The sequence below is a fragment of the Piliocolobus tephrosceles genome, chromosome 20 (assembly GCF_002776525.5).
Source record: "Piliocolobus tephrosceles isolate RC106 chromosome 20, ASM277652v3, whole genome shotgun sequence".
In the NCBI taxonomy this organism is placed as follows: domain Eukaryota; kingdom Metazoa; phylum Chordata; class Mammalia; order Primates; family Cercopithecidae; genus Piliocolobus; species Piliocolobus tephrosceles.
In genome coordinates this window covers 10,042,347-10,070,315 of record NC_045453.1, presented here as the reverse complement: position 1 = coordinate 10,070,315, position 27,969 = coordinate 10,042,347, and the positions used below count along the sequence as shown (strand labels likewise).

The 27,969-nt window shown below is 45.9% G+C and overlaps 3 protein-coding genes across 4 annotated transcripts in view; 1 reads left to right on the top strand and 2 right to left on the bottom strand.

The window, feature by feature from the left end:
• Positions 1–24,606, bottom strand: part of RPN2 (ribophorin II) — a 62,584-nt gene extending 37,978 nt beyond the window's left edge. Inside the window, exons 1-4 of the mRNA XM_023228002.1 lie at positions 24,289–24,606; positions 19,115–19,308; positions 6,723–6,818; positions 6,008–6,183 (exon numbers count right to left, since the gene is read on the bottom strand). Of these exons, the coding sequence (XP_023083770.1) occupies positions 6,008–6,183; positions 6,723–6,818; positions 19,115–19,308; positions 24,289–24,301 (479 nt within the window). The 5' untranslated portion in view covers positions 24,302–24,606. The remainder of the gene's footprint in view (positions 1–6,007; positions 6,184–6,722; positions 6,819–19,114; positions 19,309–24,288) is intronic.
• LOC111553304 (hsc70-interacting protein) lies at positions 843–2,454 on the bottom strand. The gene has a single exon (XM_023228003.2). The coding sequence runs from the start codon at positions 2,373–2,375 to the stop codon at positions 1,266–1,268; it is 1,110 nt and encodes a 369-aa protein (XP_023083771.1). The 5' UTR covers positions 2,376–2,454; the 3' UTR covers positions 843–1,265.
• MROH8 (maestro heat like repeat family member 8) overlaps positions 24,041–27,969 on the top strand; it is an 84,092-nt gene continuing 80,163 nt past the window's right edge. For both annotated transcript variants that reach the window (XM_023227999.2, XM_023228000.1), the window contains exon 1: positions 24,041–24,435. In XM_023227999.2, coding sequence (XP_023083767.1) covers positions 24,149–24,435 — 287 coding nt within the window. In that variant the 5' untranslated portion in view covers positions 24,041–24,148. The remainder of the gene's footprint in view (positions 24,436–27,969) is intronic.

Sequence of the window (27,969 nt, the reverse complement as noted above, 5' to 3'; positions counted from 1 at the left end):
ACCCAGGCAACAGAACTGGCAAAAAGAACCGTGGGCCGTGGGCCTTGGGCCGGGCGCAGTGGCTCACGCCTGTATTCCCAGCACTTTGGGAGCCTGAAGCAGGCAAACTCCTTGAGCCCAGGAGTTCAAGACCAGCCTGGGCAACATGGTGAAACCCCATCTCTACTAAAAATACTGAAAATGAGCCAGGTATGGTGGCGTGTGCTTGTAGTCCCAACTACTTGGGAGGCTGAGGTGGGAGGATCGTTTGAGCCCAGGATGCAGAGGTTGCAGTGAGCCACTGCACTCCAGCCTGAGCAACAGAGTGAGACCCTGTCTCAGAAAAAAAAAAAAGATTGAAGTAAAAGTCACATAAAATTAACCATTTTAAAGTGAACAATGCAGGGATGCTTACTATATTCACAATGTTGTGCAACCACCACCTGTCTAGTTCCCAAATATTTCCATCAGTCTAAAATAAAACCCATTTGTTGAGCATGGTGGCTCACACCTGTAATCTCAATACTTTGGGAGGCCGAGGCAGGAGGATCACTTAAGCCTGGGGGTTCGAAACCAGCCTGGGCAACACAGTGAGACCTCATCTTCACAAAAAATTTAAAAATTAGCTGGATCACTTGAGCTAGGGAGGTCAAGACTTCAGTGAGCCGTGATTGCACCACTGCACTCAGTCTAGGTGACAGAGTGAGACCCTGTCTCCAAAAAAATAGATAAACAAAACCCACTGAACAGCTTCTCCCCATTGTGTCTCTCCTTAGCCCCCGGCAACCAGTAATCCATGTTCTAGCTCTACGGATTTGCCTACTCTGCTATTTCATAGAAATGGAATCATACAATCTGCATCCTTTTTTTTTTTTTTTTTATGTTTGCCTCGCACTAATAACTTTTATTTCACTCAAATTAGAGCAATAATCTTCCATACATATCTTCCCTGCCCAATTCAAAGAAAAAAAATCCAAAATGTTTAGTAAAGAAAAATATAAGAATTAACAGACCCTTTAAATTTGTTTTAAATATTTTGAATATTTAAAAAGTGTTTAAAGTTTGTAATTCCTAGTAGGAAAACATTATCTGAATGAATACCCTAATGGCAAACGACTGTAAAATGCTTCAGCTGAATTTGGGGGAGAGGGGTAGGGATTATCTTCAAAGCACCCCAGCTCTCTTGATGAGAAGATCAGAGGTACACTGGTTTGTATTATTGCGACATCCATAAGGTGATCTAGGTTGCTTTTCCTTCAGCAAGGGCTTTATTTATCAGAAGGGCATTACGCTTGACCTCCAAATTTGGCTGACAATTTACTGATGAGATTCATAACCTTTGGGTTGCTCTGGTATTTTGACATATTTGCTGGGTTCTGAGCCACATCCTGGAAGGCCACCATAACTTCTGGATCCTGCATGGCTGCAAGAACCTCTGGATCACTAAGAATTTCATTGAGTCCAGGCATTCCAGCCATTCCAGGCATGGCCCCTCCCATTCCAGGCATTCCTCCGGGAAAACTACCAGGCATTCCCCCAGGAAAGCCACCTGGAAAAGAGCCATACTGAGCTCCTGACTGTCGTCTGGCTTCTTCCTCCCTCTGGGCTCTCTCATGCTCTTCTCGAGCCTTCTTAACTCGTTCTATTCTTTCTTTGATCTCTCGCTCTTCACGTTTTCTCTCATACTTTCTCCGATGTTCTGCAATTTTCTGTGCCCTAGGTTGAACTTCTTTCAGCATTGCACTAGCATCTTCATCATAATCCAATTTACAGGCAAGGGCAAGATCATGAGCTGCTTCTTCCCAGTGGCCTAGAAGTCTGTGTGCTTTCCCTCGCCACTTGTAAGGCTGAGCTGAATCAGGATTTATCTCAATGGCTCTGTCACAGTCTCGGATAGCAGCATTTGGCTTCTGTAATTTGACGAAGACACTGGCCCTCTTGGCATACAAAATGGCCAAGCGAGGATTCAGCTTGATGGCATCTGTGAATAAGTCAATGGCTTTCTGGAGTTCACCATCATTTAGGGCTTCAATAGCAGCCACTTTTTTATCATTTGCCTGATCCATCATCTCCTCCGTTATCTCTGCATTTTCATCTCCCATTTCTTGAGGAGAATCAGTGTCTGGTTCAATCACACCTTCTTTATCAATTTCTAGATCACTTTCCTCACTTGATGGTTCGTCTGCCTTTAAGTCTTCCTCCACCTTCTTACTATCAGGTTTTTCTTCCTTGGTATTTTCTTCTGATTTAGCTTTCTGAGTAGCAGGTGGTACTTTACCCCCCATGCTCTCCACCCACTCTCTCAGGAAGCGCATTTCCTCGGTGTGCAGAACGCTCGGATCCTGCTTACACATTTTCACAAAGGCCCGAAGCTCGTTCACTTTGCGGGGGTCCATGGTAGAGAGGTGGTGGGTGAAGCTGGGGAACTACGGCCCAGTTCCAGGCCCAGGCGCTGGCTCGGCGTGACCGCGCAGAAGGGTCTGCATCCTTTTATGTCTGACTTCTTTCGCTTAGCAGAATGTTTTCAAGGCTCATCCATGTTGTAGCATGTATCTGCACTTCATTCCTTTTTATGGCTTATTCATATAATTTTATCTATAATTCTGGAAGATAAGCTTTTTAAGATGGAACATGATAGGTGTATACATGTAAGACTTGTTAGATTCTATTCTCTTAAAGCAGATAATTTGGAAAACATAAATGGTGCTTTTCTGGATAAAATGGGGAAAGGAGAGGCCCCCTGGTGGCCACCCCTATGGTTTCCTAATTCCTAAGAGATGACTGGGCCCTTGTGTAAAAAAACCTCCACTTACCAAGTCAATGTGTCAGGGAATGTAGAGCAAGAATCTGTCTGCTTAGGTCAAGATCATAACAATTTAGATTCTCTCCATGGGAAACTAATTCCATTAAGATGACAAGTTGGAAAACAGCAGAGTCACAATTTACAGAGAGGCAAGCCCTAGAGTACTCAACGACACCTATGGGATGCTTGTTGTTATAATACACTTGAGAAAATGAAACCTGAATTTCCAAACGAGATAAAAATCACACATCTGCCCATGATAAACACTGTGCTCAGAAAGGAGGGTTAAGATAGCCCAGAAAGAACTTCTCAATTAAGATACCACTTTTTTCTCTTTGGAATGAGCGAGTGCCGTGTGGTAACAACCTCAGAAGTTTTAGAACGAAATTAATCCACTGAGTTTTAGAAAGTTTTGTCACTGGCTTTAATTACTTATTCCCCAGCCAGCAATTTCTTTTTCTCTAGAGCATAGTACTGTATTCAAACACTAAGAAAGCAGATCTTATCTTGCTAATATATAGCAGATAATTCAGAGACTGATTTATGAGAGACAACAATGAGATCTTCTCAGATGGTTCATTCAAACCTACAAGTATTTTCTTGTTTTCCATTCAAGACAAGTTTACAAACATTCACTTCCTAGAAAAAGCCTATTTAAATATAGAAGGCCCACTTAGAAGAGTTCTAATTTATATCAGATTGCCTTTAATAGGGCAAATTAGTAGTAATATAAGGCATCTGACCAGTTGGATTTCACAATGACCCTACGAGCCATTCTCCAGGTTTGCATGTGAAAACACTGAGGCTTAGGGGGGCTAAACAACCCACTCAAGGTTACAGAGGTTGAGTAGAAGAGTGGATCTGAACACACTTGTTTCTACTCCAAAGCATATGTTCTTCCTACTTATAAGCTTTCTACAAGACAGCAGAAACACAAAAGTATAGTTTCATCCTTTATTAACTCCTTTGGATACAGACCATGTGCCAGGCTCTCTAAGCACTGCAAATAAAGCTTATGGCTGGGTGTAGTGGCGCGTGATTATAATCCCAGCTACTCAGAAGGCAGAGGTGGGAGGATTGCTCAAGCCCAGGAGTTTGAGGTTGTATGATCGCATTGCACTGCAGCCTAGATGACAGAGTGAGACTCTGTCTCAAAAAAAAAAAGCTTATGATCTAACATACAAATAACAACGATGAAGGAAGTAACAAACTCTCTAAGAAAGGGGACCTGTTTGTTAGGAACCTAAGAAACAAATGGCCCAGAAAAGGAACTCCGTTTCCTACATGCCCACCAAGAACCAGGCACTGCGCTAGGGTCTTCACACCTATTATCTCACTTAATCCTGTCAGGTGCTCTGATGTAAGAATTATGGGTTTCATTTTAAAGGCGAGGCTCAGAGAAGTTAGAAATTTGGCCAAAGTCACACAGCAAGGAAGGAAATAGCTGGTGTTCAAACCTAAGTCGGTCTGACTCCAAAGTGGATGTACTTCCCTTGTACTTCTTCCTGCGGTTCTGGGGTTTTGAGGAAGGGGATTTTCCTTTCTGCCTGGAGGGAAATGGGAAGCTTTTTTTGTAGAAGGTCACATCAAAGTAAGGCATAGGCACTAACAGTGACATCATGGCATGAGCTGATGGTGACTGGAGAAGCATTCCCCATGAGAGATTATGAGCAGAGATCGAAATATGTCACCTGAAATCAAAGGCCCAAAAGGGCCGAGCACTGGACAAAGTGTGTACAAAATGTCAGCCCCAGAGTCACTGATGATTGACCATGTGAACGTGAGGAGGGTGTGAGGATGACATAGAGGGAATGGCAACTGCCTGTGAACCCTGTCCTTAACAAAGCTTTAAGTTTAGAGAAAATCTGATTGTTAGCAAAAACACAAAAAACAAACAGAAAAACCTGAGAAACAATCTCACTGTTTTGAACGGGGGAAATGGTATCACCAAACTCTTGCTAAACAACGAACAGGATTCCAGAAATGTACTCCACACCCTCCTTCAGGGTTGCAATTAAATGGTAAACGCAAATAAAATAACAACAAAATTATTGTTTTAAATGAGGAGTTTAAGTGTTTAAAAAAAAAAAACAAAAACTGTAACCGGCCCGGACAACACAGAGAGGCCCCATCTCCACTAAAAACAAAAAATTAGCCGGGCAGCCAGGCGCGGTGGCTCACACCTGTAATCCCAGCAATTTGGGAGGCCGAGGCAGGTGGACTGCTTGAGGTCAGGAGTTCAAGACGAGCCTGGCCAAAGTGGTGAAACCCCGTCTCTACTAAAAATACAAAAATTAGCCAGGCGTAGTGGCGCGCCTGTAATCCTAACCACAGAAGACGCTGAGGCAGGAAAACTGCTTGAACCCGGGAGGCGGAGGTTGCAGTGAGCTGAGATCACATCACTGCACTCTAGCCTGGGTAACAGAGTAAGACTCCATCTCAAAAAAAAAAAAATTAGCCAGGCATGGTAGTTTGCACCTGTAGTCCAGCTACTCGGGAGGCTGAGACAGGAGGATCACTTGAGCCCAGACTTCAAGGCTGCAGTGAGTTGTGATCATACCATTGCACTTCAGCCTGGGTGACAGAGTAAGATCCTGTCTCTAAATAAATAAAAATCTGAAACTACATATATTATCACTTAAGAGCTTAGCAAAAAACACCCTGGAGTTCTAACATTTCCATTTATAACAAACAGGTAAGGTGCTTCTCCTTCATCTAAGCCTTTTGCAGAGTAGTAGAGTCTGATTCCTAGAATACTCCACCGTCTGAACAACCACCCCTCCCACCAGATGCTACCTCTTACAACTTCCAGGGATCCTGGAGCCGGCACTTTGCAGAGCCTCCATTGCCAACATGTCGTCCTGCCCTGGCCAAGCCTCAACAAAACATGCACGTGGCTCCTTCTGAGTTATCTGCCCTTGCTCTAGCCCTCCAACCTCACGAGGCAGCTGGATCTCTAGGTGATGGCGTGATCATGCTCTGGCTCAGCACTTGCCTTCTGTTTGCAAGGCGTGCAGAAGACTGCGTCCATGTGAGCTCCACGAGAACAGGGACCTTACCTGCCTTCATGCAATCATGTCTGCGGTGCCTTGCACAGCACCTGGCACACAGAAGTATTTACTGAAGTACTTGCCCAGGAAGTATTTGCTGAACCAATGAATGAGCCCTCTTAGGATAGGGCCCGAGACAAATGAAGCCTGAGAAGTGCTTGAGATGACAACTCACGCCAGCACAGTCTCCTCCTTGCTGAGACGAGCAGTAAGGGCACTGAGTGCTTCTTGGGATGCCAAGGGAAGGCCAAAGCCACTGAGAGCTGCAACTGCATGGTAGATCTGGGTAACAGATGAGTCCTCACTGACAGCTGCCAGAAGCAGATCTTTGGTCTCATTTGAAATAGAGATCTAAGAAAGAATTGGCAGACACAGAGTTTTAGAACAGGTCTTGGCATTTCTGGCAGGCATGGCAAAGATAGCATGCAGAGCAGCTGCCAAAGTCACCTCCGCCTCGTGCATGCTGATCCCCTCTAATCCCCAGATACCAGGATGAAATGTTTGCAAAACCTCGGTACGACACCCCCATCTGAAAAGATGCTGACAAATTACCTTTCTACTTATACGGTTCTCCTGTGTTCAATAAAATGACTTTCCAGAAACCTCGTGTGGGGGTACACTTTGACCAGTTTTAAATGTTAAAGGGAGATGGAAAGGAAAAAATCAAGACCTCCCAGAAGAAAGGCAAAAACTGTATGAAACGGTTATTTAAAACCCTTGAAAAGTAAAAACTTAGGAGAAACATAAACTATACTTTCTTAAGGAAAAGCAATGGACTCTCATTGTTAAAAAAAGGATTTTTGACGTGACCCCTCCCCTTTAAAAATGCACTTTTTTTTTTTTTTTTTAAATAGTTAAAAGTCATTGTCAGTGTAGGAACCTGGACTCACCTCACATCCTGAGAGGGCCTGGATGGCCTGGGCAGCGTAGAAGAGGGAATCCACGTTGCTGGGATCAAGGTTAGATCTGATGTAGGTACATGCTTTCTACACAGCGGGGAAAAGTCAACGTTAAGTGGTGACACATGTAGTGAACCAGGAAAAGCAAAGGCATTTTTAGATAACATTCTGTCATTATAGATGGCTTGGAGAAGGAGCTACATGAATTTAGTTTTTAAGTAGTTACTTTCCATAGGACACGGTTTTACCCAAAATTGCTGACTTCGTACAAACAAATAGCAATAAGTCTGAAGGCACTTGAGTCCTTCTGAACCTTAGAAAGGAAAGAAGGAAACCACTTCCCAAATCACCTGTCTGGCCATGGCCTGTGCTGGGTATTTATGAAGCTCTTCCTTTTAATGACATAACGACCCTTTGGTAGAGATTATCACTATCCCCATTTACCTGAAAAAGAAACTGGGGCTTGAAATTGGTAAGTAATCTGATGAAGGTAATAAAGCTACTAAGTGGCAGAGTCTCTTCTGATTCCAACTGTACTGGCATCTCCACTTAGATGTCACCAAAGCCAAGTCGGGCTCAACAAATCTAAAATGAGCTTAAGGCTGGGTGCAGTGGCTCACATCTGTAATCCCAGGCCTTTGGGAGGCTGAGGCAGGAGGACCGCTTGAGCTCAGAAATTCGAGACCAGCCTGGGTAACATGGTAAGATCCCATCTCCACAAAAAATTCAAAAATTAGCTGAGCAGGTGGTGGGTACCTGTGGTCCCAGCTACCTGGGAGGCTGAGGTAGGAGGACTGCTTGAAGTTGAGGCTGCAGTGAGCCATGTTCATGCCACTACACTCCAGCCTGGGAGACAGAGCGAGACTCAGTCCCCAAAAAAATAAAAATAAAAAATAAAATGAGCTTAAAACCTTCTATTTCTTCACCAGGACTTCCCAGCTCATGCACAGGTAACACCATGCATCCAGTAACCCAAACCAGAAACCTGGGAGCCATCCTTGACTTTTCCCTACCCCTCCAAGACTATCAAGTCTACCTCTTTTTCATTTCTCAGGCCCAGTCCCGCCTCTAGTGTCTGTCACTGCCTTAGGGCAGGCCCTTGCCATTTCTCACCTAGATTGTCCCAGTAATCTCCTAAGTGGTCTAAAGCCATGCAATCCATTCTGCACACTGCTTCAAGATTGATCTTCACAAAATACAAGTGTAACCGTGTTGCTTTACCTTTAAAACCCTCCAGTGGTTTCCTATTTTTCTCACACAAGATCCAACTTCTGACACAGCATGAAAGGCCCTCATAACTGACCCTCCCTCTCCATGCTGCCTTCATCACCATAGCTCTAATTCCAACTCCAAAATCTTACCCTCCAGCCTCCTGCAGCTATACTACGCTCTCGCCATTTCACGTTTGACCCTGCTACCCACCCTGCCGGGAGCACCTTTTCCTTGTCCTTCCTGCTAGCCAAACCACGTCCTACCTTCAACTCTGCTCAGATGTTCACCTCTTCCAGACAGTCCTCCCAGAAGAGGCCAGGTGTCCACTCTCTGAAGTGCTCCCCCAAAACACATACCACACCGTACTTACTAGTTCCCCCAGGGACTAGTGGCCCAAGATCACAGACTTTGCCGAATGCCCATCACAGTGACTGGCACAGAGGAAGCACATCACAAAACCCCCAAACTCCTGGTACTGCGACTCTCCTCGACTCCAAGAAACAGTATCAAAACATTAGACTACCAATATTTTGGTGGAAGTAATATAAAATTCAGCTATTCAAAAAGATGTGGTAATAGTAACAGTTAAAAGTGGGTGCTGGTTGGGCACAGTGGCTCACGCCTATAATTCTAAAACTTTAGGAAGGTGAGGCTGGAGAATCGTTTGAGGCTGTGGTGAGCTGTGATTGCACCACTGCAGTCTGGCATGGGTGGCAGGGCAACACCCTGTCTTAAAAAAAAGAAAAAGGCTGGGCGCGGTGGCACACACCTGTAATCTCAGCACTTTGGGAGGCCAAGGTGGGCGGATCACGAGGTCAGGAGATCAAGACCATCCTAGCTAACACGGTGAAACCCCATCTCTACTAAAAATACAAAAACAAAATTAGCCAGGCGTGGTGGCAGGCGCCTGTAGTCCCAGTTACTCGGGAGGCTGAGGCAGGAGAATGGCGTGAACCCGGGAGGCGGAGCTTGCAGTGAGCCAAGATCACATCACTGCACTCCAGCCTGGGCGACAGAGTGAGACTCTGTCTCAAAAAAAAAAAAAAAAATTGGGGGTGCTGGGCGCGGTGGCACTTGCCTGTAGTTCCAGCTACTCAGGAGACTGAGGCAGGAGAATCACTTGAACCCAGGAGGCGGAGGTTGCAGCGAGCTGAGATCATGCCACAGCAATCCAGCCTGGACGACAGAGTGAGACTCCTTCTCTCCTGCCACAAAAAAAAGTAGGGGGTGCTCCTGGAGAGTAGGACAGGGTGGAGGGCAGGGGCAGCACGCTGCCTTTCACTAACAGCTATTTTGTATTGTCCAGTATTTTACTGTGTGTACATGCTACTCCAACCAAACTTTTTTTTTTAATTTTATGAATGAAAGTTTTCTTTTTTTTTTTGAGACAGAGTCTTGCTCTGTTACCCAGGCTGGAGTGCAGTGGTGTGATCTTGACTCACTGCAAACTCCGCCTCCCGGGTTCACACCATTCTCCTGCCTCAGTCTCCCGAGTAGCTGGACTACAGGCACCCGCCACCACGACCGGCTAATTTTTTGTATTTTTAGTAGAGACGGGGTTTCACCATGTTAACCAGGATGATCTGGATCTCCTGATCTCGTGATCCGCCCGCTTGGGCCTCCCAAAGTGCTGGGATGAGCCACCATGACCCGCCTAATTTTATGAATGAAATTTAAATAAGAGTCTCAAAACAAAAGAGTTTCAACCAGAAGTTTTAAAGAAGCCAGAGGGAGAAAGGAAAGAAACAAAATATTTCACTTTGCATCAATTAGGGATCTGAAGAGAACAAGTGAAGCTACTCAAGGAGCCCTACCAGTGGAATGCGAGGAAGCTGAAAACGTGTGCTTTGTCGCCATCTGGTGCTGTAACAATGGAACGACAACACTGGAGACCCCAAAACAACGATTACGATTACTTCTACCTCTATCATTATCTCCTTCTGAGCACTTAAAATGTGTCAAAAGCTGTTCGAAGTGCTTTATGTGCATTTCCCATTTAATCCCCAATCTATCTCATGCATCAGGCATTCTTATTACCTTAAGTTTACAGATAAGAAAACTGAGGCATTAGAAAGGCAAAGTAACCTGTCCAAAGTCGCTCAGCTTTTAACTAGGGGAACTAGAATTCCCTGGCTCCAGAATAGCCTGGCTCTGGTGTCTGAGCTATAAACCTCTACTTCTCAAGAGCCCACTAAAAGCAATCTATTCTGGAGTAAGACAAGCATCATTCCTACACTTTGCAAAGACAAATCAAGGTAAACTGGTTCAGCGTTCAGTGGCTTCAAAGCCCAAGATGTTGACAGCAGAGTTCACAGAGCAGCAGAGGCAGGGAGACCTCCCAGAACTGCTCAGCCTGCTCAGCGAGCCCACCCAGTGCTGAGGCTTCAGCCAGCCGCTCTCAGGGGACTGGAAACTTTGACTCCAGCTGCCCTCCAACGTTCTAGACTCATCTTCCCAACTGAAGGCTGAAAACTACCCCCTAAATGTCCACACCCAATCTGCTTGCTTCCAACTTTCTGTGCTAATACTCCAATTAACCAAACACCCTCTTGAGCAAAAAAGAACAGCAGTGCTTTCTTCCATTGTAGGTTTTCCCCTACAACTCTCTGAACCCAATCAAACATGGAGTCCTACAGAAAAGACAGCAAATCTCTCTCATCTGCCCTCCCCTCCCCTATTTCCTCCATAAACAGCTCCCCATTACTCTCGCTGCCTCTCAGACTGTGCTTTGTAATCTCTTCAGACTTTGTTATTGTGATACGCTGCCCAGGCACACACTGGCTGGGGCCCCATGCCAGACCCTTTCTAACCGGGCCCACTTTTCCCCAGGTGCTTCTTCCCGCACTTTCCCACCCACCTCTGCTCCAGCTGCAAAAGCACCTCACTGTCCCAAAGCACAACAAGCACTTGGAAGCCTCCAGGCTTTGCACACCCTGTTCTCTCCATCTGGAAGCCCGTTACCTCGTCAATTCAACTTCTCTTTAACGTATTAATAAAACTCAAGACTTACTTTAAAATACAACTTCCTGACCAGGCATGATGGCTTACGCCTATAATCCCAGCACTTTGGGAGGCTGAGGCGGGTGGATCACCTGAGGTCAGGAGTTCGAGACCAGCCTGACCAACATAGTGAAACTCCATCTCTACTAAAACTACAAAAATTAGCCAGGCGTGGGGGTGCGTGCCTGTAGTCCCAGCTAGTTGGGAGGCTGAGGCAGGAGAATCACTTGAACCTGGGAGGCGGAGGTTGCAGTGAACCGAGATCGAGCCACTGCACGCTAGCCTGGGCGACAAGAGCAAAACTTTCAAACAACAACTTCCCTCAACCCTTCTCTCCCCTCCAGTGCCACCTTCTCTCTTCTCACACAGTCACACTGCTCCAGTCTTCATGTCCTCACTTCCATTCACTCCACTTTGGCTTCTGCCCCCAGCACACCAGTGGCAACCTCCAGATTGTCAAAGCAGAGGATATTTTCCAGTGCTCATTCCTCAACGATGGACAGACCGATCACATCCTCATTGGGAAACACGCGCGCCCGTAGCCTTCTGGGATACCACCGCACCCCTCCTGGGTCTCCTACTTCTCTGGCAGCTCCTCCCTCAGTTTCAAGCTCTCCTGCTGTTTCTCAACTCCTAGGCCGGGCTCTCATCCCATTACCCCCTGCCTCCCTAGGCTGTTCCATCCGTGCCCATGGCTTCATCCTAAACTTCTATGCAGATAATTCTCAGACCCCTACCTCCAGCCCAGACTTCTCTCAATAGTCACTTACATGACTCAAAGGTATTTCAAGCTCACCGTGGTAAAGAACAAATTCGTGATCTTTCCCAGACAAATCTCATTCTCTTCCTGTGTTGCTATCTTATGGAATGGCCCAACCACTCATCCATGCAGCAGAAGCAGAAAGGCCAGGTGTTATCTTTTGTACGCCTCCTGCATTCAATCTTGCCCTGTAGTCCCCTGCTATAGTCTGTCTTCCAAAAAGCAAGAGAGAAATCTTTCCGAAATGCAAGTTGAATCACGATACTAGCTATTTAAAATCTATTGCTCATTGGAAACAGATCAGAACTCTTCCTGTGTGGGCCAAGGCACTGTGGCTTGGCCCCAGCCTGCCTCACTCCTCTCCCTCCCTCCCACTCTGTTCCACACACCTCCTTTCAATCTCAAATGTAACCCGCTCTCTATCCTCCGCACAGGCTGTTCCCTCTGCCTGAAGTCCCTTCCCTCCTTCGTCTCACAGTTAACTCCTCCTCTCCCTTTAGAATTCAGATCCATCACATCTTCCTTCACTCCAGTGCCTACCACATGCCAGGTGCTGTTCTAGGAACTGGGGATACATAACAAATAAAATGGACAAAGTCCCTGCCCTTAAGGAGTAGAGAGAGATTAGGATGATGTAAAGAGGTTTGAGTTTTGGGTTTGGGGTTTGTTTTGTTTTTGTTTGTTTTGAGACAGGGTCTTGCCCTCTCACACAGGCTGGAGTGCAGTGGCATGATCGTAGCTCACTGTAGCCTCCAACTCCTGGGCTCCAGCAATCCTCCGTCCTCAGCCTTCTGAGTAGTTGGGACTATAGGCACACACCACTACGTCGGATATTTTTTTTTACTTTTTGTAAAGACAGGGTCTCGTTTTGTTGCCCAGGCTGTTTTCAGACTCCTGGCTTCAGGCAATCCTCCTACTGCAGCCTTCCAAAGTACTAGTATTACAGGTGTGTGCCAACACACCCAGCCCAGAATGAGATCTAAATTTGGAGATTTCCTCAGGAAAGCCTTTCCTGGCAAATCAAAGTACCCTATTCTATCCCTGTAAAAGTCCCCTATTTATAACAGCACATATTTCACCTTCATAAAACTTACCACTGTTACAAATATTCGTGCATGTATTTGATTACATGACTAATGCCTATCTCAGCTATTAGACAATATATTCTTAAGAGTGCAGGGGCCCTCTCCCTCTTTATGGTTCAAGAGTAAATCCCCAGTGCCTAGCACTATACCTAGTGCATAGCAGAAACTCACTACCTATTTGCTGAATGACCAAATGAAGCCTGCACCAGCCAGCACAGATGGCAACACCCCCTGTGCAAGATTTGGCAGACAGTGTGAGTGCTGGCTCCCTCTGCTGGACTCCCATAGTACTTTCCACAAACAGCCTCTCTGCCTCTTTGCACTCAGCACTATATTACCGTACTCTCATTGGATAATGAGCTCTCTTGTCTTCTCTGCATTTAGCACAATGTCTGGCACACAGCAGAGGCTCCATAAACGATTACTGCATGAAAGATTGCCTCATTCTCTGCTCTCCCCAGGAATGAACTGAGTGCCTGAGCCACAAACAAATATACTTACTACTATATGCACTCGTCATGTGCCAGGCACTATGCTAAGCACTTTATACTTATTATCTCATTTAGTGCTCACAACACTTCATAAGGGATGCATTTTTTAAAAATAATTTGTTTTTTTTTTTGAGACAGGGTCTTGCTTTGTTGCCCAGGCTGGAGCGCACTGGTGCCATCACAGCTAACTGCAGCCTTAAACTCCTGGGCTCAAGCGATCTCCCTGCCTTCCTGCCTCAGCCACCTAAGTAGCTAGGACTAGAGGTGCATGCCACCATGCCCAGCTAATTTCTTTCATTTTTTGCAGAAATTGGGCGGGAAGAGGGGTGGTCTCACTATGTTGCCCAGGCTGGTCTCGAACTCCTGGCTTCAAATGATCTTCCCACCCCAGCCTCCCAAAGTGCTGGAATTCCAGGCATGAGCCACTGTGCCTAGCATGTTCTTAATCTTATAAAAAGCTAAACAATGATATCCATAAAATCACCATTCTGATATGCTTATGTTTTATATAAATATAACTCAAATGAAAAATGCTCACTCTTTTTTTTTTTTTTTGAGACGGAGTCTCGCTCTATCACCCATGCGGGAGTGCAATCATGTGATCTTGGCCCACTTTAAGCTCTGCCTCCCAGGTTCACGCCATTTTCCTGCCTTGGCCTCCCGAGTAGCTGGGACTACAGGCGTCCACCACCACACCTAGCTAATTTTTTTGTATTTTTAATAGAGACAGGGTTTCACTGTATTAGCCAGGATGGTCTTGATCTCCTGACCTCGTGATCCAACCTCCTTGGCCTCCCAAAGTGCTGGGATTACATGTGTGAGGCACCGTGATCGGCCTTTTTTTTTTTTTTTTTGAGACAGGGTCTCACTCTGTCGCCCAGGCTGGAGTGTAGCAGCATGATCTCGGCTCACTGCAACCTCTGCCTCTGGGTTCAAGTGATTCTCCTGCCTCAGCCTCCCGAGTAGCTGGGATTACAGGTATGCCCACCACGTCTGGCTAACTTTTGTACTTTTAGTAGAGACAGGGTTTTGCCGGCACTCACATGTTCGAGGTCAGGCTGGTCTCGAACTCCTGACCTCAAGGGATCCACCGACCTCAGCCTCCCAAAGTGCTGAGATTACAGGCCTGAGACACTGCACCCGGCCGATGCTCACACTTTGTAACAACTAAAATCAACTTTCATTCCACACTGCTGTCTCCATAGTTTCTATTCTCAGTAAACCCCATTTCTCCCAGTTTCGCTGCTAAAACCTCTTGTGAGATAATAACCAAAATCTCTCCAAAGATCAATCTGTGAGAACAATCAACAGTGTATCTAGTGGAGCCCAGGGAGTTCTCTCTACTGAGCTGAAGGCAGCAACAGCTGAGCAGGACATGCACCACTACACAGAAGTGACAGTAATGAAGACTTTCTCTCAATGGATTTATGTAGTTTGCACATCTAATGAGGAAATTCAACAGCTCTGAAACATCCATACAACTCCCGTTCTTCCATTACTTATAATGCATACACCACCTAATCAACAGAGCGCATTTCATAAGCAATTAGAATGCAGTATGTGATTAACCCATTTATTTTCTGATTAGCAGGCACATTTAGAGAGCTCCCATTTTGATTGAGCTGAAGTTTTACAGTTCAAATATTTGTTAGACACCTGTGTGTCAGAGGTATGCTAAGCAGTGGGGATGACAGTCTGAAAAAACAATGTCAATCAATGTGTACCAACTGCTACTACTATTTATATATCGTCATGTTAATCACAAGGTTAATACTACATATTACCACATGCCATCAACGTGCTAACGACCCCGCACACATTACCTGTAAGCTTAGTATTATTGTCTCCATCTCACCGATGATGACAGAACAAACATTTTGAAAGGTTAAGGAAGCTGCATAGGTGACTCTGGTGTGAAGTTTTGAAGTTAACACCTTGAAGCCAAGCTCTCTGACTTCAGTGTCTGTATTGTAAATATAAAGCCACAGCCAGCCCAATCATGTAATTACCCCAAGTCACACTGCATAGCAGCTGTCCAGATGCCTCTCAATCTACATCTTCAGCCCTAACCAACTTCCCGCAAACTTGTGATGATGGCAGAGAATAGCTTTGGGGGTATGTCTTCAACCTAAATCTCCTACAGAACTCCAAATCATGACACAAATCAAAAGACATGCTCTGGATGAAGTGGGAGCACCTCATTCATCCGTGACCCCCTACACTGAATCCTGTGGTTCCACAAAAGTTTGAAAACCTTCAGGAGAAACTTTTCATCCTGCATTCAAATCCTGCCAAAGGTTAACATTACTATTCCAATGTTATCTCCTATACCTCACAATATAAAACCTCTAGTCAATTTGCTCTTTCTCTCTCCCCAGGGCCTCTAAAGACATCACCGAAAACCAGAGCAGAAATACGAAGCATCACTACAAAAGGCACCGCGAATACAGTGTCTGTGCCAGGCACTGTCTGAACTCACCTAAACAAAGTATAAATAGAAGCAAACCCTTTCAATGTAAGAACGATAATAGCTACCATTTCCTTTGAGGGGCATACTGTAACTTCACTTTCTTCTTACAATGATTCAGTGAGGTAGGCTTCATAACTCCCTTTTCAGAGACGTGGAGCCAGAATTAAAAGCTTGGGTTAACTGACTCTGATGCATATACTCTTACTTTTGAGTAGAACTAATTTTATCAGGAGGTACATTCACCTTTAGGGTTTATAAGAGTGAAATCATGAGGAAAAGTCTGTTTCTTTAATAGAGTCACACACAGGAAGAAAACATTGGGCAGAAACAGAGAGCTGGTTGTTAGGAAAAAATCTGAGTAAGCTGGATCTCATATAGCTGGGATCAGCAAACTTTTTCTGTAAAGGACCAGTTGGTAAATACTTCAGGCTTTTTTTTTTTTTTTTGAGACGAAGTCTGGCTCTGTCACCCAGGCTGGAGTGTGGTGACCGGATCTCAGCTCACTGCAAGCTCCGCCTCCCGGGTTTATGCCATTCTCCTGCCTTAGCCTCCCGAGTAGCTGGGACTCCAGGCACCCGCCACCTCGCCCAGCTAGTTTTTTATATTTTATATTTTTAGTAGAGACGGGGTTTCACCATGTTAGCCAGGATGGTCTCGATCTCCTGACCTCCTGATCCGCCCGTCTCGGCCTCCCAAAGTGCTGGGATTACAGGCTTGAGTCACCACGCCCGGCCATACTTCAGGCTTTATGGCCAGCCTAGTAACTATTTAACTCTACAGTTAAACTGAAAAACAGTTGTACCCAATGTGTAAATGAATGGATGTTCACACATACACACACACACACACACACACACACACACACACAGTTTGGCCCATTGGCAAAAATGGAACATTTTGAGCATCAAAAAGAATAACAATCAAAATGGATTGAAAGATACCAATTGCAGCCAAGAGGGGTGGCTCACGCCTATAATCCCAGCACTTTGGGAGGCCAAGGTGGGTAGATCACCTGAGGTCAAGAGTTCGGGACCAGCCTGGCCAACATGGCAAAACCCTGTCCCTACCAAAAAATACAAAAATTAGCCAGGCGTGGTGGAGAATGCCTGTAGTCCCAACTACTTGGGAGACTGAGGCCGGAAGATCACTTGAACCTAGGAGGCGGAGGTTGCAGTGAGCTGAGACTGCAAAACTGCACTCCAGCCTGGATGACAGTAAGACTCCATGTCAAACAAACAACAAAAAAAGACATCAACTGGAGGCTTGGCATAGTGGTTCACATCTGTAATCCCAGCACTTTGGGTGGCAGAGGTGGGAGGATGGCTTGACCCGAGGAGTTTGAGACAAGACTGGGCAACATGGCAACACCCTGTCTCTACAAATATTAAAAAAAAGAAAAAAAATTAGCTAGGCATGGTAGCATGTGACTGTAGTCCCAGCTACTTAGGGGGCTGAGGTGAAGGATCACCTGAGTCCAGGAGTTTGAGGCTGCACTGCACCATGATTGCACCACTGCACTCCAGCCTGGGCAACACAGCGAGGCCTTGTCTCAGAAAAAAAAAAGAAAGACAGACAACAATTGGGACTATCAGTTCTGTCCTAGACAGAATTAAAGATATTGAACTTCCCCTCCTACCATAAATAACTATCAAACTGTTTGAAATATATGAAATTGAGACACCGAACAACAGACAGCAAAAGCTGAGATCCTTTAAAGAAGGTTAAAAAGTATCACAATGGGCCGGGCGCAGTGGCTCACACCTATAATCCCAGCACTTTGGGAGGCCAAGGAGGGTAGATCACAAGGTCAGGAGATCGAGACTATCCTGGCCAACACAGTGAAACTTCATCTCTACTAAAATACAAAAAATTAGCTGGCGTGGTAGTGTGTGCCTGTAGTCCCAGCTACCTGGGACGCTGAGGCAGGGGAATTGCTTGAACCTGGGAGGTGGGGGTGCAATTGCAGTGAGCGACTGCAGTGAGATCAAGCAATGAGATCAAGCAGTGCAGTGAGATCGAGCCACTGCACTCCAGCCTGGTGACAGGAAGAGTCTTCGTCTCAAAAACAAAAACAAAACAAACAAAAAGTATGACAATGATACCAGAAATAATGGGAATTTAAATGGAAATACAGTTATAGGGTTCTTTTATTATTTGTGACATGGCAAAATAATAATTCACGGGTATACTGTGAGAAATTAAGGATGCATATTAAAATCTCGAAACAAAACTAGACAAACACTAAAAAAAAATTAGATCTAAACAGCCAATAGAAGAGATAAAACAGAATATTTAAAAATAATCAAGGGGGTGGGCACAGTGGCTCATGCCTATAATCCCAGCACTTTGGGAGGCCCAGGAGGGCAGATCACTTGAGGTCAGGAGTTCAAGACCAGCCTAGCCAACATGATGAAACCCCATCTCTACCAAAAAATACAAAAAATTAGCCAGGTGTGGTAGTGCACACCTGTAGTCCCAGCTACCAGGGAAGCTGAGGTGGCCGGCTTGAGCCCAAGAGACAGAGGTTGCAGTGAGTAATGACCATGCCACTGCACTCCAGCCTAGCTGAGCCACATTCTGTCTCAAAAAAAAAAAAAAAAAAAACTGTTCTGAATCCAGGAAAGGTTATAATCATGATGCATTTTCCTCACCAGAAGTCCAAAAACATGTATTAAAATTGCCTGATGTAGTGACTACCATTATTTAATACATGTGAGTGCCTTCTACCTTGAATTCCCTTATTATTAGTCACACACATATGGGGGCACTTAGTAAGTACACATGGTATTGAACAGTCTCACTCCCAGAGCTGAAGTAAAAGTTTCTAGATGATCTATGACTTGCTCTTCTTGACATCTCACTAAAAATAACTGATCTGGTATGATCCTTAACATATATTAGGCAAAAAACAAAAACAGACCTGTCAAACTGAAATAAACTTCTTTTTTTGAGACTGAGTCTCACTGTTGCCTGGGCTAGAGTGCAATGGCGCCATCTCAGCTCACTGCAACACCTGCTTCCCGGGTTCACACGATTCTCCTGCCTCAGCCTCCTGAGTAGCTGGGATTATAGGAATGCACCACCACACCCGGCTAATTTTTTCTATTTTTAGTAGAGACAGGGTTTCACTGCATTAGACAGGCTGGTCACAAACTCCTGACCTCATGATCCACCTGCCTTGACCTCCCAAAGTGCTGGCATTACAGGCGTGAGCCACCACGCCCAGCCAAATATTTCTTATACTGGATTAACCTTGGTTATCCTCAAATGAGCAAGAGTTAGTTTTGAACTACCCCAAAGGAATATAGTGAGGGGATGAAGGTCCTCCTGAACCACTCTGACCACCAGGACAAAAACAGCCTTACCTTTGCATCTGGCACCTGGGCACCAAGACTGCTGAGTCCCATGATGGAGTAGAAGGCAGATTCCAAATTTGTGAAAGGGCGATCCAGCGAGGCTTTCAGTCTCTCCACGTCATGCTTGGTGAGGTAGTGAGTGGGCGTCAGAGCCCAGGTGCTGGCTATGATTGTCAGGGCCAACAGGAAGACAGTGCTTGAACCTTGGGGGGAAACAACTATTCAGTACACTCCACACTCTTCCAAGGTGCTATACACAGTCCCAGTGATGATGTGCACCAAGATCTGGGAACCAAATCACATGGGGAAGGGTGAGGGAACCCAGGGGTTTAACCTGAGGAGAAGCCTTGGGGAGGCAGGGAGCCTGCTCTTCAACTGGTGGAAGGACAGTCCTGCCAGCAGCCTCCAGGCATCTAAAACACAGTCCTTATCCTACTATTCCCATCTGAAAGATGTTCGTAAGTCCTTTGCCTCTCAGCACAAACCCAATCCTGAATCCTCACACTTTGCCAGCCTCTCAACCAGCTCTCCTCCCTCGTGCTTGCCACCATCTGTTGCTCTCTGGCTTCTTCTCTGTCCTCTAAAAAGCCGGGTTCGTTCCTGCCCGGCATTTTTTCATGCTTTCCCCTACATCAACTTTGCTTAATTTTTACTTTCAGAATTCAGCTCAAGCACCTCTTAAGAAGCTCTCCCTAGGATTAGGTCCCCAGTACAATAAAGTAAGGAAGAACCCAGGCTCTGGGGCCAGGCTTAAATCACAGCTCTGCCATTTATTAGCAATATGTCCTTGGCGGTTATTCAACCAGGTGGTGCCTCAGTTTCCTCAAGTGTAAAGTGGGATAATAATAGTATCTACCTCAGAAATGATTACACGAGTTAATATAGAAAGATCTGGCCAGGCCAGCACTTTGGGAGGCCAAGGCAGGTGGATCACCTGAGGTCAGGAATTTGAGGCCAGCCTGGTCAATATGGTGAAACCCCGTCTCTACTAAAAATACAAAAAAATCAGCCGGGCGTGGTGGCAGGTGCCTGTAATCCCAGCTACTCGGGAGGCTGAGGCAGGAGAATCGCTTGAACCCGGGAGACAGGTTGCAGTGAGCTGAGATTGCGCCACTGTACTCCAACCTGGGAGACAAGCAAAACTCTGTCTCAAAAAAAAAAACTTAGAATAATGACTGGCACATAACAAGTGCTATATCAATGTTAGCTACTACTTCTACTACTATTATTATCGTTGTGATATCCACTCATAGGAATCTGTACTTCTATGTGGAATTTTCCACAACTTTAACAGTGTAATGTCTGATTTCTTTGCTAAACTGTAAGTTCCATGAGGATAAAGACTGCTTCTTTTGTTCATCCCAGTATTTCCAAATCTTGCACACTGCCTGGCACATAGCAGGCACTGAATAAATATTTGCTGAATAAATGGAAAGAAAAATTAATCCCCATCTATGATGCCCCAGGGGACAGGGAGCTGCAGGAGTGGTACATTTCTACTTCATTTATTTAAAAAACAAAACAAAAAACACTTTTGAATGGGCTGCTTCTTGATAAAGTGCATTGTCTAGCACCCAAGTAACAATAACAACAAATAATCACTAGGCTAACATGAGTGGCCCTAAATCTTTTGCCTTTAGTGTTAAATTAAGCTTGAACTAGAATCCTTGAAAAAAGGCACTACTGGCCAGAGGCAGTGGCTCACGTCTGCAATCCCAATACTTTGGGAGGCTGAGGTGGGTGGATCGCTTGAGCCCAGGAGTTCAAGACTAAACCAGGCAACATGGCGAAATCCTTTCTCTATAAAAAAGAAAATACAAAAATTAGCCAGGCATGGTGGCGCGTGCCTGTAGTCCCACTACTTGGGAGGCTGAGGTAGGAGGATCACTTGAGCCTGGGAGGTGGAGACTGCAGTGAGCTGGGATTGCACCACTGCACTCCACCCTGGGGGACAAAGAGAGACCCTGTCTCAAAAAAATAAAAGACAGCTGAGTGCAGTAGTTCATGCCTGTAATTCCAGCACTTTGGGAGGCCGAGGTAGGCAGATCACTTGAGGTCAGGAGTTTAAGACCAGCCTGGCCAACATGGTGAAACCCTGTCTCTACCAAAAAGACAAAAATTAGCCAGGCGTGGTGGTGGGCGCCTGTAATCCAAGCTACTTGGGAGACTGAGGCAGGAGAATCACTTAAACCCAGGAGGTGGAAATTGCAGTGAGCTGAGATCGCGCCACTGCATTACAGCCTGGGCGACACAGTGAGACTCCATCTCAAAAAAAAAATAAATAAAAATAAATAAATAAAATAAAAGAAGAAAAAGAAAAAAATCTATCATGTGGCATATTCATCAAATGTATACTGAGCTACTATGTGCCACACACTACTTTAGGTGTTAAAAATACAGCAGGAAACAAACAAAACTCCCATCCTCAAAGAGCTTGTATTCTAGTGGCAAAAGACATCACATGAAATAAGAACATTATTGGGCAACCCCCTTTGGGTTGAGCTCCCCTTATATGGGAGCTCTGTTTTCACTCTATTTCACTCTATTAAATCCTGCAAATGCAAAAAAAAAAAAAAAAAAAAAAAAGAAAGAAATAAGAACATTATTTATCACATTAGAAGGTAAAAGTGCTATGGGAAAAAATAAAGCACAGAAGAGATATTTGGGAAGGGCTGAATTTTAAATACAGTAGTCTGTAAAGGCCTAAGAAATAAACATATGGAGTATAGACCTGAAGGAAAAGCAAGTCATAAAGATATCTGGTGGGAAATTATGCTAAGTAGAAAAACCCAATATGGCCAGGCGCGGTGGCTCACACCTCTAACCCCAGCACTTTGGGAGGCCAAGGAAGAAGGATAACCTGAGGTCAGGAGCTCGAGACCAGCCTAGCCAACATGGTGAAACCCCATCTCTACTAAAAATACAAGACATGAGCCAGGCATGGTGACTTGTGCCTGTAATCCCAGCTACTCGGGAGGCCGAGGCACGAGAATCACTTGAACCGGGAAGCAGAGTGGGCAGTGAGCTGAGATCGCGCCACCGCACTCCAGCCTGGGGCTCTGTCTCAAAAAAAAGAAAAGAAAAACCAAATGCAAAGATTCTGAATCAGGAGTATGTACACATACAGTGTTTTTGGAGATCAGCAAGGACAGTATAGCTTGAGCAAAGTAAGCAAAAGATAAGAAGTAGATGAGGTAACAGAGGTAGCAGAGGACAGATCCAGAGGGCCTTAGATACCACCACAGTGAAAGCCACTGGAAAGTTTCTTTTTTTTTTCTTAGATAGAGTCTCACTCTGTTGCCAGTCTGGAGTACAGTGCAGTGGTACGATCTCAGCTCACTGCAGCCGCAGCCTCCCGGGTTCAAGCTATTCTCCTGCCTCAGCCTCCCAAGTAGCTGGGACGACAGGCACGTGCCACCATGCCCAGCTAATTTTTGTCTTTTTATTAGAGATGGGGTTTCACCATGTTGGCCAGGATGGTCTTCATCTCTTGACCTCATGATCCGCCCGCCTCGGCCTCCCAAAGTGCTGGGATTACAGGTGTGAGCTACTGCACCTGGCTGGAAGCCAGTGGAAAGTTCTAAGCAGAGGAGTGATTTGATTTACACTCTAATGGTATTACCGTGTTGAGAATAAACAATACTGTGTGGAGAACAGACCATGCAGGTGCAAGGACAGAGTGGGGGACACCGGTTGGGAGATTACCGCCATAATCCAAGACAGAAGATGATGGTGGCCCAAACCAGGGCAACAGCAGTGAACATGATGAGAAGTGATGAGAGTTAGTCTGGCTAGAATTCAAAGTCAAAGCCTATCAGAACTGCCAATGGACAGAAAGACCTAAGAGAAAGAGGAGTCAAGACACCAATGCTGAATCCCCAATGCTTTGTGTACAGGCAGGCACCCCATATATGAAGATCTAGTGAATGGCTGTGACTAGCATTTTCCCACCTAGACCGTAAATTCTCCTAAAACAGCACCTGTGTCAGAATCCTAATCTTCTCACTCCATGTTAATGAGAGCAGTAACTTTTCTGACTAAAAGTTGAGCACTTAGCATGTTGGATATGCCCACGCTGTGCTGTGCTTTGCACACACCAAATCATTAAATCTTCACAACATCTAAGTAAGGTGGCTATCTTCTGCATTTCACAGACCAGGAAAGTGAGGCTCAGAAGTAGTTACCTGCCCTAGGACACATCACTGAGAATCAAACTTCAGGCAATTTGAATCCAAAGTCTGCTTTTAACCACTTTACTATTCTGAACTTCTCAAATAATGAAACGGTGAGCCACTGACTCATTCATGTGTCACCCTGGGCAAGTAAGTTCCCTTCCGTGGGATTCCAACTTCTCATCTGTCAAATGGTAATAACCAGAGTACATGCTTCCAAAGTTACGATGAGGCTACATGAGATTCCACCCTGCACAGCGTCTACTCAGTAACTTCCGATGCAGTTAACTTTACCGAGTTCTTACTTAGGGCCATGCGCTGTTCTAAACTATGCACGAAGATTATTTCACTTAATAGAGCAACTCAACGAGGCAAATAACGTGACTAATTTGACTAACTTATTTTACACATGAGAAACTGAGGTGTAGAGGGGTTAAGTAACCTGCTTTGGGTTACACAATGAATACGTGGCCGACTGCAAGTTTGCACTCACAGTGTCACTTCAGAACGTATGCTCCAGACTCCCAGAGAGAAGTGAGGGGTTTTCTTTGCCCCTTTCACTGAAGGGGAAACTACAGCCGAAAGGACAATCTGGCCAAAACCTCACACGGAGTAAGGGGCGGCGCCGGGACCAGAACCTTAGGCCGCCTGGCCCAGGAGCCCGCGCGAATGAAATGAATGAGTGAGGCCAGGCCTATGGCTAAGCGCGGCCGCGGTCCCCAAGGTTGGGCCTCGGGGCGACCCGTAGCTCCGCGCTGCACCCCTCCCCCAGGCATCAACCCCTCCAGGTCGCGGGCACTCCCACCAGCTCGCAGCCGTCCTTCGGACCCTGGACCCGACAGCGCCCCAGCCAGAGCTTGTGCCCGTGCCCATGCCCCTGTCCCGCAGGGGAAGGGGATCCCGCCTGGCCGGCTCTCGAGCGGCGACGAGTAGACTCCCGCGGGCGACAGCCCTCTCCCCAAAGAGTGCCAGCCGTGGGGCCCTATCGATTAGCCACGCGCAACTCCTCACCCGGCGGCGCCATTCCTCCGAGCAGGTCCCGCCGGAGTCCGAGCCGCAGGCTGACTTCCGCTCGGGAAAGTGGCTGCAAGAGCCCGCCACAGGGGACGCCAGGGACTCGCGGCAGGCTCTGCGGGCCAGGATGAGTTCTAAGCACAGGTCAGTGTCGGCGGCCCAGCTGAACTTCGACGCTTCCAGCAGCCGCGGCCGTGATCTCAGTCCTCCCGCCCACAGGGCCTTGCAGTTCCCGAGGACAGACCCGCCTCCCCCCCGCGCCCAGGCCCACTTGGAACCGACCGTCTCGCAACGCTCCTATTCCGGGAGCTACCGGGACGTGGTTGGGCCAGGCCTCGGGGAGGGCCCGAGACGGGGCGGGCCCGAGACGGGGCTGCTTCTGATTGGCCTATCTACTGTCACTCACTCGTCTTTCTGCTGCCCGGCCCATTTTAAAAGAACAGGAAGGGTCTCGACGGGAGGGGATAGCTTAGAAAATTGTGGCAGTTTCTGGCCCGGCGCAGTGGCTCACGGCTGTAATCCCAGCACTTTGGGAGGCCGAGGCGGGCGGATCACCTGAGGTCAGGAGTTCAAGATCAGCCTGGGCAATACGGTGAAACCCCCATGTCTACTAAAAATACAAAATTAGCCGAGCGTGGTGACACTTGCCTGTAATCCCAGCTACTTGGGAGGCTGAGGCAAGAGAACCTTTTGAACCTGAGAGGCAGAGGATGCGATGAGCCGAGATTGCGCCATTGCACTCCAGCCTTTGCAACAAGAATAAATCTCCGTCTCACCAAAAAAAAAAGAAAGAAAATTATGTCAGTTTTTTCCAAAGATTATCACTTGAGTTGTTAATAACTGACCTACGAGTGACGTTTTATCTGATTTGCAGAGCAATGCAGTGACTCATAGAGAACATATTAGGCCAGTTTTACAGGCTTATCACGGAAGTGGCTCACCCAGGAACACTGCTCTAATAACTGGCGCCAATTACTGAATGTTTACAGTATAACCCGACACTGTGCCGAGCGCTCTACAAACATTATTTCTTTTCTTTCCTTTGTTATTGATACGGTATCTTGCTCTGTCGCCTAGGCTGGAGTGCAGTGGTGTGATCATAGCTTACTGCAGCCTCGACATCCTGGGCTCAAGCGATCCTCCTGCCTCAGCCTCCCAAGTAGCTGGGACCACTGCCATGCGCCACCACGCCCAGCTAATCTTTTAAAATTATTTTGGGTAGATACCACATCTCACTTTGTTACCCAGGCTGGTCTGGAACTCCTGGACTCAAACGATCCTCCAGCCTTAGCCTCCCAAAGTACTGAGATTACAGGCTAATCCCATTTTAAAGAGAAGGAAACAGATTTGAACCTAGGCAGTCTGACTCCAGAATCTGTGCTTTTAACTACAGTTTTATGAACGTGTAAAGTATGCACAATATAACTCTTATTAACGTTATTATTGTCCCAAATGTTATCCCACATGGGAGAGAGTCAGTTCTTTCTGTGTCTGTTATAGCCACTAGCCTTATGTGGATATTTAATTTTGAATTTAAATGGATTAAAATTAAGTAAAATTTAAAATTCAGTCTCTCATTTGTACTAGCCACGTTTCAAGTGCTCAGTAGCCACAGATAGCTAGTGTATATCAGATTTGACAGCTCAAAAGTATAGGACATCTTCATTATCGCAGAAAGTTCCATTGGGCAGTGCTGATGTAGAATATATAACGAATTCTCCCAACTCAAGAATAAGACAACCAACCAGTGGTGTGCTGGAGTTGTCTCATACTGTCTTGAGAGAGTCCATTGTTAAATTTTCAGTAATTTTGCAAATTGGTTAAATACAGCCATTTAGAAAATTATATTAACTTAGGATGAAATAAAGTATATTGAAAACAAAACTCATTATTTCCTAATTATTTCACTACATTTTACATTTTCTGTGCTTTTGTGGTTGCTTATATCTATTGAAACTGTGTGATGGAAATATATGACGGTATGCCATTGCACATCTCTTCCCAAGGTAATATCGGTAGCTTGATTTTGGCCATGATGGGAGTATTTACACCACAAACTCAGCATATGCAGCCAGGAATGGTGGCTCAGTCTATAATCCCAGAGCTTTTGGGAGGCTGAGGTAGGAGGATCACTTGAGTCCAGGAGTTCGAGACCTGTCTGGGCAACACAGCAAGACCCTACCTCTACAAAAAATTTTTTTAATTAGCCAGGTGTGGTGGCTCGCATCTGTGGTCCTAGTGACTAGCTGTGGGCCACAGATGGAAGCCACCACACCTGACTAATGAAAAAGAAAAAGACCAATGATAACAAATGTTGGCAAGGATGTGGAGCACAGGATCTCTCATATCCTGCTGATGGAAATGTAAAGTGGTACAACCATTTTGGAAACAGATTAACAGCTTCTTTGTTGTTGTTTGTTTGTTTTGAGACAGAGTCTCCCTCTGTCACCCAGGCTGGAGTGCAATGGCACAATCTCAGTTCACTGCAACCTCCGCCTCCTGGATTCAAGCGATTCTCCTGTCTCAGCCTCCCTTGTAGCTGGGATTACAGGCGCGTGCCACCACACTGCCCGGCCAAATTTTTTTGTATTTTTAGTAGAGACGGGGTTTCACCGTGTTGGCCAGGCTGGTCTCAAACTCCTGACCTCTAGTGATCCACCCACCTCAGCCTCCTAAAGTGCTGGGATTACAGGTGTGAGCCACTGGTTGTTGTTTTTTAAGAGGCAAGGTCTCTATCTGTCGCTCAGGCTGGAGTACAGTGATGGAATCATAGCTCACTGCCGCCTTCAACTCCTGGACTCTAGGATCCTCTTGCCTTGGCTTCCTGAGTAACTGGGACTACAGGTACATGCCACCACCCTCAGCTAATTTTTTGTAGAGATCAGATTTTTAAAACTTTTTGTAGAGATTGGATTTTGCTATGTTACCCAGGCGGCTTGTCTCAAACTCGTAGTCTCAGGCAATTCTTTCGCCTTAGCCTCCCAAAGGCACCGGGAATACAGGCATGAGACATAGCACGTGGCATCTTAAGTAAGCATCTTAAGAAGTCAATTATACAATCTACCACACAACACAACCATTCTGCTTCTAGAGGGTTTGTTTTTAATGAACTCATTTTTTATTAAAGAAATATATGCATACAGGACAAAGTTCAAACTTCATTGGTTTGGGGTTTCCTTCCAAAATTATTTTATTGGCTGGGCACGGTGGCTTACGCCTATAATCCCCAAACTTTGGGAGGTCAAAGTGGGCAGATCACCTGAGGTCAGGAGTTTGAGACTAGCCTGGCCAACATGATGAAACCCTGTCTCTACTAAAAATATAAAAATTAGCTGGGCGTGGTGGCGGGCACCTGTAATCCCAGCTACTCGGGAGGCTGAGGCATGAGAATCACTTGAACCCAGGAAGCAGAGAGGTTGCAGTGAGCTGAGATTGCACCACTGCACTCCAGCCTGGGCGACAAAGTGAGACACTGTGTCAAAAAATATATATAAAAATTAAAAATAATTTTAAAAAATGAATTCCAGAAGTAGTGTTTTTGCTTTTGTTTTTCTTCTAGAGACAAGTTCTCTCTGTCAATCAAGCTGGAGTGCAGTGGTGCCATCATAGCTCACTGCAGTCTTAAACTCCTGGGCTCAAGGGATCCTCCTGCCTCAGCCTCCTGAGTAGCTAGGACTA